The sequence below is a fragment of the Elgaria multicarinata genome, chromosome 8 (genome assembly GCF_023053635.1).
Source record: "Elgaria multicarinata webbii isolate HBS135686 ecotype San Diego chromosome 8, rElgMul1.1.pri, whole genome shotgun sequence".
Lineage (NCBI taxonomy): Eukaryota > Metazoa > Chordata > Lepidosauria > Squamata > Anguidae > Elgaria > Elgaria multicarinata.
Genome location: NC_086178.1, coordinates 59,548,221 through 59,561,544, shown reverse-complemented (window position 1 = coordinate 59,561,544; position 13,324 = coordinate 59,548,221). Strand labels below are relative to the sequence as shown.

Here is a 13,324-nt window from a genome sequence, read left to right as displayed (position 1 = left end):
AAGTTAATAGCAGATGCTGAGAGGCTGAGTCTAGAGTGGGGTTCTGGTTGGGAGAGGAGCCTTTATGTACCACGGCAGCCCCGATAACAGGCTTTTTACATGTGTGGTTTACATTGGAAGGAAAGCTTCCATTGGCACGCATGGGAGCTTTCCTTCCAATGTGAATAGCAGGATTGGGGCTGCAGCAGGAATTGGGACTGGGGCTGCAGCAGGATGCTAAAGGCATGTACACCTGTGGAGATGGTGTTACTTTCCCATCGTTGTGTCTGATGAGAAAAAAGCAGGACTGGAAAATGCTGGAGGATGTCAGATGGATGATGAGGCTGTGTGGACCCCTGTGGAATTTGAGTGAACAATCCATGGCGACTCCACAATTCATCCTCATTTGGAAGCAGCCAAAGGAGGGGTGGGGTTGTCTTATGCATTGGGTTGATACCTTTGCCCACAGGTTCTTGGTCTATTTACTGGTTTTACTTTGCCCTTCCTGTGCAATGGGTTGCTGCTGGAGAAAAAAAAAAGTGGATTCAAAGGAGTCCCCTTTTCCCTGTATTATTATGTGGATCGTATCCTCCAAACCTCTGCTTTGCACTCATGATCAACCCCCTACCCCGGGCTCTGCCTATTGTGACTGCTGGCTCCACGTACCTATGGCTTCACCTGACCTTCATCCCACCAGTCCCAAAGGACATCAGCCACCACTGCATCTGAGGAGTTTTAAGCTGGAAAAAAATGGCAGGGTGTGAGGCTGTTTTTCATTTTAAAAACCCACAACAGTTGGGGATATGCTCTATTACATGTGTGTATGTTGTCACATAGCTGCTTATTGAAACATCACAATTGGACTTTTTTAACCTGGCTTATAAAATGTTTGTATAGTTGTTGTGGTTTTTTAAGGTTGTTTTTAATGTCTTACTAATATGTTTTTTAAAATCTGATTATGGTTTTAAGATCAGTTCAGTGGGGCATGCAGAGCAATCTTAAGCAGGTTTACCCAGAAGTAAATCCCACTGAGTCCAGTGGGATTTCTCCATTGTAGACCTAGGTTCATGCAAATGTGTGTTTAAGAACAGGCCAGTCCACGTCAGGTCATTTTTAGTTGGTCTGATGTCACTTGCACAAACATGTTTGCATTTTTTTATCCTCTGGGTGGTATTGAAATGTTTGCTATAGCATATCTTAATCTGGTATGCAACCATGGGTATACAGTCAAAGACACACACGCTACAACATGCAAATAGTGGTGATGGTGGGGAGCCTGAGCACTCATCCCATCATGCAATTTGTTCCTAACACACTTTGAGGTATATTTTTAACCCGAACAAAAGCTTTTTAATTATTTTGTTTGCAAAACCTAATCTTAATGTGCACATGGCCCATGACTTGCATTGTTTATTTTGCTTATATTAATGTACAAGAAAGTAAAGTTCTTAAAGCTAGTTATTGAATCTGTTCTTGGTTTAAAATGGTGCAAGCTTTTGAGTTTCACAGACTTCTTTGTCAGGCAAATTGAGCATTTTAAACCAACAAGGATAAGCTCTTGTGTCTGTGTTGGCCTCAGTCGGTTCTTTTTGCATCTCAAGGGCAGCTAGATTTCTTCTCCAGAAGCTGGTTGGTTCTTGTCGATTTTCAGGCTGGAAAAATGAAAGTGACCAAGTTAAGAAAACACAAATGTTATTATAAAGCATGAGTGATCCAAGGGACTCACTTGGACACCCTAATTAAAAATTTACAGCATGAATCTGTAGAAAATCAGCTGCTTCATGTTGAACTATCTTAATAGAAAACTCTTCCACCAGCCACCCGAAACCATTGGAACATTTTATTTTTGGTGTAAGGGAACAATGCATGGGAAAGAAGAAACTCAACCTGAATATCAGGCTACGCTTAGCATTTGGGAGTGGAATTTATTTTGAAAACTAAACATGCTATTAATAAAGTCAATTTTATAACAACACCTTCCTAGCATAAAAGGCACACCCTGATACTCCTGACTGCCAACAGCACAAGCCCATTCCTTTCTGTGCTGGCTCAGATCAGGATATAAAAGCTACATCTGATCAAGTCTATCCAGTGAATTCCATGACGAGAGAAGATTTAAAACCTTATTAATATTTGGTCCCATCATGGATAACCAACATTAGCTCTGCTTTTACATAAGAATGTTTTAATCATGTTTATGAGTTTGTTGTTTTGTTTTACCAATCTGTTAGCCACCGTGGGAATAGTATTAATGAAAAGCGACATATAAAAGCAACAAATCAATTTGAGTGCGCTATTTGGCCCAAATGGCAATTCATATATATATAAAAGAAAGTATTACAATAAATTTAAATCAATAAATCAAGGAACAGTATTACAAACCAATTAGTTGATATTGCTTTCCAGAGGCATGTTCCTTGGGGCACAGACCTGCCCTCTTGACGGTGCTATAGAAATGCATACCTATGTATAGTGTTGCCATTGTACAACTAACTGCATTCATTCATTCGTTTGGAGAATCCAGCTTTCCTGTTTTTCCCATGCTTAATTCAAGTAACTAACAATAAGTTCTAAGAAACTGAATTTGCAAAGATTAGTTTAGAAATATGTGTGTTGATTCATCAAAGATGCTGTTCTTCTGCACAGTTTGCATATGGGTAAACATGAGTGCATAAGACCTCTCTTGCACTGATTTTGGCCTGGCCAGCACGTCTATTACATGGAGAGCAATACTGGCGGGGCCCGAAAACAACTAATGCAACTTCCGCGTTGTAGACAGATGAAAGATCAGTGCCCTCTACAAGAGGGCAGAGGACTCTGGAGTATGCAAACACTCCTTTTCAGATCCTAGGAAACTGCCAGACCATTCAATTCTCACTGGTATCATGTATTGCTCATACTGATTCAAAGCTACATATGGACAAATCTGTCTGTTTTGCTTCCTCCCACTTCCTTAAATCTCAAGTTATTTCCATTCCTTGCACTAAAGTTTGATATTAATAATAATTGGGTTATTTGCAGGAAGAAAATAAAATATCAGGCTTCAACCTTAGCCTCTAATGGATGAATAGGGTCCATATGTTCCATTTGATATTATTTAACTGTCAGCCTTGATTAATCGTTAGCTGACTCCCTACACCTATGCAGTTACTGGCATGCATTTGCTTTGCCAGTGCGCCCCGACCCACCAAGGTTTAGATCCCAATCAGGTCTCCAGATTGCTGACATTTATAGTCAGCCTGCTTCACTCGTACCCTTCTTACATGAGTACTCTGCTGATGGAAGCTCTTGGGATTCTACAGCTGCATCTGTTCCGCTGATATCCACCCTGCAGATAAATAGTGCTTAGTTCTATGCCACACAACAACCTTCATGTGGTTAGAAATGGCCCACATCAGCCAAACAAGCCTACTTCCAAGAATAACTCGAGGAATGTGTCTGCCTCAGCTCTGGCTGCACTGAATCAGTCACTCTCCGAGTAAAATGAAACACATCTTCCTGGCTAAAAATGTAGCAACAGCAAAACCTTCTTTGAACAAAAGTAATCTTACCCCTGACTGACCCTAGACAGCCTGAATGCTGTCTACAGGAAAACAAAGCATCCCTTAAAAAAAAAAACCCAACCATAAACACACACACACACACACACACACACACACACACACACACACACACACACACACACCCCTCAATCCATAGGCAGAGAAGAAAATTGCCTAAGAAGCATTAAAACCACACCTGTTTCTTCATCAGAGTGACTTGCTGATAATGAAGCTTTGGGGTTCTTTCCTTCTTGGGTATTCACACAGATTGTTTTCTTCCCACATTGCTGATAGCAGGCTGAAAGAGAGCATTGAGTGTTTTTATTTGGAGTAAAGGATGCTTGCAAAATCTTAGTGGAAATGCTTTCCAGAAGTTTGTTGGGATAGCAAGATACAGGTTTAGTAACTGATTAAGGTATTATAGGATGCTTCCATACTAGCTCTTTCACTAGTTTATTCACTCATTTATTCTAATAATCCAGGTGATGTTATTCCCAAACCATTGCCTTCACATTTTCCCACCCAGATCCACCCTGATTTTATTTATTTATTTATGTATTTATTTATTGGAGTGGTGGTTTGTAGTGATTTTTTTAGATTGTAACCCATTGCAATCATTGTGCAATTCTTTAAGATGTGAACTGAACTTTTGTCACACCTAGTTGGAGGTGTGGTTTGTGATATGCATGGTTATAGAGTGTAACCCTCTTCTCCATTATTCAACTGCTCCCCCACCCTTACCTGTTCTGAATGCCATCTCCCTGCTATGGCCTTCCTGGAGCTGAAACAATAGTGTTTGTCATTTTCACCTTATTTTAGCTTTGAAACTGTAGTTGAACTGCAGAGCTTTGGCTATTGGGTGGTATAAAAATGTAATAAATAAATAAGGGGAAACAGTTGTCAATTTTACTTTTTACATTAAAATATAAAGGCAGGATCTACACTACTACTTTAAAAACGGTTCATAACAGCATTGACAACTGTTGGGGCCCATGACACACTCCATATGTACAGTTTTCAAACTGAGTTATATCCTGCTTGGTGTAGATCTGTCCATAGTAAACTAGCAGTCCTCCTCCAGCACTGCTTTCCATGCCAAAGAATTTTTTAAAAAAAGAAGAAATTGACATGTGTTGCTTTCCTTCATCTGGTATCCTCCAGTTCAGGTTTCATGTCAAAAATGAGTGAACTTGACAAACACGTGTCAATTTCAAGTTGTTCTTGCCTTCCCCCACCCCCATCTATGGGGAGCAGCAATGGCATGGAAGATCTTGTGAAGCAAGGGGTAGGCTGGCGAATATTGCTTGTCTTGTTATTTATTATTTTACTCTGTACAGCACCATGTACATTGATGGTGCTATATAAATAAATAAATAAATAAATAAATAAATAATAATAATATCAGGCTACTGCTTGTATAAGCATTGTTTTATCAAAACAACAACTTTTATTGTTATCTGGAAGTGTCATTAAACCTTAATGCTAAGAAAGCTTGATTGGGGAGAAACACACTATTGACCACTGAGCATCATTTGGTGTGTAGACTATACAGGACAGATATTAGGGGCTGTGCTGAGTGAAATCTCACCCCATCTGCCATGACCAAAGCTTCTAAGCCTTTAGTAAAAGGTTTATGTGTACAACAATAAAGGCTAAGCTCTCTCTCACACAAACTGCATTATATGATAGCCTAGATTTACTGGGTTCTGCATTACCAGTCATAGTCCAGTATTCATACTGTGCAGCCATTCCAATTCCTAGATCTCCCAAATAGGGATACTGATCATATCCCCGCCCCTCCTTGAAGAAAATTTTCTTCTCTGTTCCAACAGTGCTGGAGAAACATGACCTGTGATGTGTACATGTACTCACACCCCAGCATCAATTTGTTCCTGCCAAAAAAACCACCTGGTTTTTTGTGTTATTACTGCATTCTTTGTGGTAGTTGAAAAGAAAAGGAGCCACCAAAAAGTTTCATCCACACTCAGTTATTTACTGTACTGAGCTTTCCCCCGCCTTAGTATAGTTTTAATATTTGTATAGATAAAATATTTATTCATCTTATTATAAAATCTTTTGCCAAATTTTCTCTATATTGCGAATGCAATGTATACCATTTATTATGACTGCATACTGAGTTAAGCATGCAGATAGTGTGTCATCAGAAAGGAAGGTCTTTCAGAAAGGTTGATACAACTTTCCACTTTGTGAGAATTATTTTTTTTCCAATCCATGTCCCTGGGATTACAATAAAAGAGTATTTCCAGATCCCCAGGAAACTCCTCTGCTCCATGTACACCTGCCCATCAAGATGCATGGAGAAGCACAATAACATGTGGGAGATAGGTGAGGTCTGCCAACAACCACATTTGATGCTTCATTGAAATAACCTCTCTGGTGGTTCTGAGGCAGCAGTTCTCACCAGGTGGGTGGCCTATTTTAGAGGGATGTGGACCCTCCAGGATTGCTGCACCGAACATGGATTAGGGTCAAATCATGTATTCATTTATTTTGTGAAGTACAAAATGGCTAATTTGGGAATTGCTGGAACGCCAGACTTTGGTGCTATCCCAATTCTGATGTAATTCTCTCTGTCCTCTGGGGAACCTTGCCTTTCTTCATAAGAGTTCACGGAACTGTGCTGTATTTTTTTTAAACTTTCTTGCCCATGATCACAGCTGCTTCTGTAACTTTCTTGATTTGTTACAGCCAACAGTAATCCAAGAAATGGGCCATGCTGATGCTGAGGAGGGAGTCGAGGGAAAGGGAGCAATGGACTATTGTTCATACTAAATATTTCTTTTGCAGATGCAGCTTCTGGATAAATTCCCTATTGAAGGAGGCCAGAAGGATCCAAAGCAGAGAATCATCCCCTTTCTTCCAGGTAACAGACTATTGACGAATTAGAGCACCCTGACAGATAGATGGTTTTAAGGCCCTCTAAGGGAATTGGTAGGATCTTCCAAAGGTGTTGCATCCGGATCAATTCTTACATCCCTACACTGAGCTAGAAAAGGTGCAGAAAAGTTGGAGCACCTTTCCTGTGAAAAAAGGCTAAAGCATCTGAGGCTTTTTAGTTTAGAAAATAAAAAGGTGATTAAGATGGCGAGGGACACAATGTTTATAAAATTGCGCATGATGTGGAGAAAGTGGATGCAAATTTGTGTCCCTTTCTCATATCACTATTTATTTATTTATTTATTACATTTCTGTACCGCCCAATAGCCGAAGCTCTCTGGGCGGTTTACAAAATTAAGACAATTCAAGTATAAAACAACAGTATAAAACCATAATATAAAATACAATATAAAAGCACAACCAAGATAAAAAACAGCAGCAATACAAAAATACAAATTTAAAATACAAATTTAAAACAGCAAGTTCAAATTAATTTATAGACTGTTAAAATACTGGGAGAATAAAAACGTCTTCACCTGGCGTCTAAAAGAATATAATGTAGGTGCCAAGCGAACCTCCTTAGGGAGCTCATTCCACAGCCGGGGTGCCACAGCAGAGAAGGCCCTCCTCCTGGTAGCCACCTGCCTCACGTCCTTTGGCAGGGGCACTAGAAAATGAAGTTACCCAATGAAATTGATTGGAAATAGATTTAGTACATTTAAAAGAATGTCATTCTTTGGCATTTGCGTCCACTGGCTTGGATGCGTTTTAAAGAGAGATTAGGCAAATTTGTGGAGGATAGGTCTATCAGCAGCTATTAGCTATGGTAACTAAACGCAATTCCCAGGATCAGAATGTTATGCTGAGGGGGCAGGGCCAGCATCAAAGGTAGGCCTGGCTGGGCACCTGCTGTCTACCCACACCCCAAAAGGCGCCCATTGACAAGAGCCTGGTGGCCTTGCTCCTCCTGTTTACTATGTCAACCTGCTTTTTCACTTGCCTTTCATTATGGACGACAACAGTGGTCGTGAGGAGGAGGAGGAATAATAGATGCCATGGCCTGCTTGCTCCCTGGCTCTCTGCCAGTCAAGCAAGCAAGCGGTAGAAATGATGAGAATGCGGATGAGGAGCAGCAGCAGCAGCAGGTCACAATGGTGGCAAGAAAGTAAACTCACTCGGGGAGAGACCTTATTGAGGGGGTCTTGCCCACGGGCCCTCAAAAACCTGAAGCCAGCACTGCTGAGGGGAAAGTGAAGTAGGGGATGGCAGGAATAGTAGGGGATGGCTGTTGTCTTTATGCCTTATTTGTGGGCTTCCCAGAAGCATCTGATCAGAAAATAGAATACCAAACCAGATGGACTTTTGGTCTAATCCAGTAGGGCTCTTCTTATGATCATATGTTCAGGGTAAAACTGGAAATACAAGCATATCACCACATGTTTGTGGCAGTGTTTTTTCTGGAATGTAAAACCTGCATACCCTTTTCCTCAATTGTGTCTTGGCAGAGAAAGAGAAAAATATTTCTGAACATAAGGATTTTGTTTATAACCATAGTTTCAGGAACGAATGAGCACTATAAAATTGTAGAACACAAGTTCAGAAAGGCAGTTGAGACAAAAAGGTTACAGTCTTTCCATATTTGTTGCTTTTCTATTGACAAATGGGCCACAGAAGTGGAAGTTACTGGCCCACATATATGGCAGTATATGTTGTGATTCTTTTTAGAGCACCTGACATTGGCAACTGTGAAGGACTTGGGCAATGGAGTTAATCCACTACATGTCTACATATATAAGTGCACATTTAAATTCTAATCCTGGTTTGTTTATTTATTTATTTATTACATTTTTATTCCGCCTAATAGCCGAAGCTCTCTGGGTGGTTCACAAAAATTAAAACCATAATAAAACAACCAATTCTAAGTATAATCCAGGATGAAGCTGTTGTTGTTGTTGTTGTTGTTATGGTATACCTATTATTATAATATCCACACACCAGCCACTTCAGTGTGCTGACTCTTCATGCTGGAAATGTAATTTGTATCAGTGGGAACTCACAGTGACCTGGAGAGTTTCCTGAGTAGTGATGTTCCTTGTCACTTCCATCACTGCCACCAGCTTGAGCTGCGAAGTCTCTGGGCATAGCCTTACCCCACACCTTGTTCCCCAGCATAGGAGGGGTAATATGAGTGCAAATCATCTTGGGGCAATCAAGTAATTGGATGTGGACAATTGCAGAGCAATTGGGGCTTGAAATAATATCCGTACATTGAAACTGAAAGATGCAGCAGCTAAAAGTTTGGCTCCCTTTTGTCTTCCTCCTTTCTTTTTTTTAAAATTTGATTGCTTGTGCATTGCTGAGAATTAGCACATAATACTATCCTAATTGTTTAGGTACGAGGAAAGATTATGTGCACATGAGGGTTTCAGGGAGCCAGGCCAAAAAACCAGCCCTTCAACTCCGACATGATTTGTTCAGTAAAGAGGTATATAAATATTACCAAGATTTGCGTCACGGAGAGTATTTCCATCTGTCTCTGCACAAGTGCTCCCAGCTGAACTCACAGAGGAGGAGATTTGATGGCATTGGGAACTCCAGCTCATAGTTAATTGCTGGTGCACATGATCAAGACCATCTTTCTCTTGTTTTATTAGGTGCTAGATGCATGTTGGCAGCTGGTTTGTAGGTTGACTCATTGCGCTGACTTTCTGATGGGGTTCAAAGCCCATTAAAAGATTAGCTTTCGTTTTCAGCTGTAGAATAATAAGAATAAGCTTTTTCCTCGAAGGATGGTCCATGAAGGCAAATCTAAATTGCAGTGTGTAGGAACAGGAGGGCAGGTAAGGCATGTACAAAGAAATGCTTGCCTCTACGCACCTTTATTCTGCCATTAGGAAAATCTATGCTGCAACTACAGTTGGAATATAGTTATGGTTGCTGCACCTCCAAAAAGATAATTGTAGAGCTGGAAAAGGTGCAGAAAAGGGCAACCAAAATGATCAAGGGACTGGAGCAACTCCCCTGTGAGGGAAGGTTGCAATGTTCAGAAAAAAAGATCCGTGTGAGGGAACATGACAGAAACGTATAAAATTATGCACAGTGTGGAGAAAGTGGATAGAAAGATGTGTTTCCTTTTCCTCTAAAAATGCTAGTAACTGGGGTCATCCAATGAAACGGATTGGAGGGAGATTCTGGATAGATAAAAGGAAGTACTTCTTCACACAGCATGTAGTTGTACCACAGAATCCACTAACACAAGATGTAGTGATGGCCACCAACCTGGACAGTCTTAAAGGGGAATTAGACAAACTCATGGAAGCTAAGGCTATCAATGACTACTAGTCACGATACTAGTCAGTATCAGAGCCAGTATGCCTCTGTATACCAGTTGCTGGTGAACATGAGCGGTTGCTCTCATGTCCTGCTTGTAGGCTTTCCACTGGGACATCTTGTTGGTTATGGTGGGAAGAGAACGCTGGACTACATAGTCTGACCCAGCATGGCTCTTACAGTATATTCTTGTGTTAAAAGCAACTCCAGCAGCCATGCAGCAAGAACAGCTAGGTGGGTACTAGAAAAGCAGGACCTCAGTATGTCCCAGTACACATACAGTAAAGCCACCGTGTGATACCTGCCACATAAATGGCTACAATTTGATCACCTCCCACTTTTTATTTTATTTTTTGAAAGAAACCCTCTTATAAGCTGACAAAGACAGAATTTCTTGCTGGTTTGTGCTGTATGTACATGTGTCTTCTAATAGCTGCTGAACAGGTAGAAATCCGACAGATAAGAACATAGGAAGAGCCTTGCTGGATCAGACCATGGGTCCATCTAGTCCATCATTCTGTTCATACAGTGGCCAATGAGTTGTTGATTGGAAACCCAGAGCAGGACACAAGTGCAACAGCACCCTTGCATCCAAGTTCCCCAGCAACTGGTGTATATAGCCTTACTGCCTCTGATACTGGAGGTAGCACATAACTATCAGGACTAATAGCCATTGATAGCCTTCTCTTCCAGGAATTTCTAATCCCCTTTTAAAGCTATTCAAATTGGTGGCCATCACTACATCTTGTTGTAGCGAATCCCATAGTTTAACTATGCGCTGCGTGCTGGAAAACCTGTACCTCTCATGCATCTTTGCACAGAAGCCCATTTGGAGGAAAGGTTGACTTTGGAAGTCAATTCTGTACTTTTTTGGAATATATCTGGAGGCCATGGAACATTCACTTCCTGCTATTGTTAGTTAGAGAGAAATGGCTTGACTTATCATTGCATGGGTGGGATGAAGAAATCTGGGGCACAGACTTATGTGCAATAAAAACATCTGATTTTTTAAAACAACACTCAGAATTGCCAGTGATGCTGCTCAGAGCTTTTTGGGGGGCATGCTGGGAATTGTAATCCAACACATCTGGGGGACACCAGGTTGGGGAAGGCTGCTCCGCACTATAGATTGTATCTAATGTCAATCTTCCTTAGAGTAGTTCTGTTGAAATGAATGGAGCTTCAGCTAGACTAACATTGCATATAAGTTTAGGTTGCCTCTTCCCTTACACTCCAGACTGTGAGTGCCAGCTTCATAACTAACTCAATTAAATTAGCTCAGTGAGGGTATTTTTCAAAAGCTGGCATTTCATTCTTGTTTTGTTTTGTTTTTAAGGTCAATTTGCTCCCTCCTCTCCCATCGGTTTACGTTTTGTTTTGTGTGTTTTTTAAGCTACTGAAGACACTTTCCTTAATTTGCTAGTTTTAAAGCTTTGAAAGGGGGCAGGCTGCTCTGAAAAAAACCACACAAGTCTGCTAAATGTCAGATACCTTCAAGCACTATTGAATTAAGTGGCTCCTTTAATTAGAAAACACACAGTCTTTGTCTAGCCAAAGCCTTTTGTTTGTTGAAACAAATGCCTGGCAATAAACTTCAATTGAAAATCAAGCAATGAGAGGCTTGTGATAAAATCCTGCTTCTAGGGAAGGCATCCAGCGTCTTTCCTGCAAAGGGCTGGAGACTGTGGGCAACTCCACACTTGATGCAGCAACCTTTATCCAAAGTCTAGAGCGATTCTCTGGTAGCTTCACAGCTTGCATGATTGCTTTGGGTACCCTGATATTTTGCTGGTGTTTCCTGCAGGGACCATAAAGTATGAATGACACACACTCTCTTGTGTATACACTCTTGTACAATCAGAGTTCCCAAGCATGTGTTTATTTATGTACTTATTTATTTATTTTAGTAAATTGGGCCCTCAAAAAAAGCACCCCCACAACAGCTTCCAGATTAAAAACACAGAAATACAATATAATAGATAAAAACCAATGTGATACATGAATTGAATCCTTAAAGCACCAGTGTGAGAGAGGCATAGAACTACTGGGTCAGTTTAATAATACATCATGACACCAAGAGGTCCAAACAGAGTAAAGGCACAGTGTAATAAACATTGCCATGCCATCAGGAGAGAGGGGGCCTCTTTTGAGAGAGAGTTCCACAATCTAGGTGCTACTACTGAGAAGACCCTGATTCCATGTCCTCAACAAGCACATCTTCGAAGGTGGCAGAGCATGGAGCAGGTACTCTCATGTTGAACATAGTGAGTGAGAAGGTTCATGCGGGGGGGGGGGGAGGAGAAGGCCCTTCTGATAAGCTGCTCTGAAGCACTTACAGGCTTTATAGGCAATAACCAGCACTTTCAATTGTGCCCGGAAACTAATCATCAGCTTGTGCAAATGAAATGGAATGGGTGTGGTATGTCCTGAGGACTTAGAAGCAAACATCAGGAACTTCTCTGGCCTCTGGTATGTGTACTGGTGGATTTAAAGAGGTAAGCGTATCATTCACACTCAGTGCGTTTGCTGCAGAAAACATTGGTGTGGGTGTGCCACAGAAACGTGTGGGGCTGCTCTGACAAAGCCTTTCAGGATGCTGCCAACTGTTGAATCTGGCTGCGGCACAAATACCTTATTTATTCAAATAAACCCACCAGTGTTTGTTTTTTAACCACAGCTGCCAGGAGCAGTGTTAATTTGGAAGACGGCTTTAAACCGAAAGGAGTGGCTAATTTTGTTTTGCTCTATTTGTTGTGGTCATTCCACAGGTTACTTTGCCGTTGGTTAATTTGTGTATTGCTTTTTAGGCTACGAGCTTTTTGCTTTAAGCAGTGCTTTCCCCATGTATACACGTTTGAAAGTGTTTCTTGATCCTTTGCCATAATATATCCCAAAGTTTTCCTACATGGGGGAAGTTTATTTACTGGATTTAAATTGCAGGCACACTATTCTTCCAACCCAAAATGTATTGACACCCATGTGTTTGTGTCTTTTCCAATGTGTTTGTGTCATTTCCAATGAATGCCAAGCTGGGCAAAACAATGTTCTCTTCACTAGCCAAATGAAGGATGTCTGAGGTGGGGAAGGCTTGGCATGTAGACTTCTAGACACGAAGGCTCCACCAAATTCTACACACAAAGGCTTTCCTGCCTCAGTTGTGTATGTAAATGTGTGGATCCTGGGGGGAGGGGCTGGGAGGAGTTATGCAATATTGGGGTGTGTGGCTAGTTGTGGTTCTACTGTTCCTTTGAACATGGTTTCCTCCCTTATGTGAGTAACACATGGAGGGGGGCCATAATATATTTTCATTTCAGCCAAGAATGACGGGACATTTTCCAAACAACCAGATCAGTGTTACAGCAGGTTATCCAAAGGACCACCTGCACCCATAAACTTGCCTGGGTGTAAAGATCAGCCACCCAGGTCTCAATTGCAAGCTTGCTATCAAAACTAATTGAACTGTTAGGCACTAGAAACAGGGCTTTTTCTATGGTGGCCCCATACTTATGGGCGCCCTCTGAAGGGTTGGCTTCTTTTCTGCCAGCTTTTAGATGAACTCCGTGAAACTTGTTTTT

General features: G+C 41.2%; 1 protein-coding gene across 4 annotated transcripts in view; it reads left to right on the top strand.

Annotated features, from left to right (window-relative positions):
• Positions 1 to 13,324, top strand: part of SH3PXD2A (SH3 and PX domains 2A) — a 272,178-nt gene that overhangs the window by 64,235 nt on the left and 194,619 nt on the right. For 3 of the 4 annotated variants that reach the window (XM_063132600.1, XM_063132601.1, XM_063132599.1), the window contains exon 3: positions 6,330 to 6,405. The exons of the other annotated variant lie outside the window; for it this stretch is intronic. In XM_063132600.1, coding sequence (XP_062988670.1) covers positions 6,330 to 6,405 — 76 coding nt within the window. The remainder of the gene's footprint in view (positions 1 to 6,329; positions 6,406 to 13,324) is intronic. 4 annotated transcript variants of the gene reach the window in all.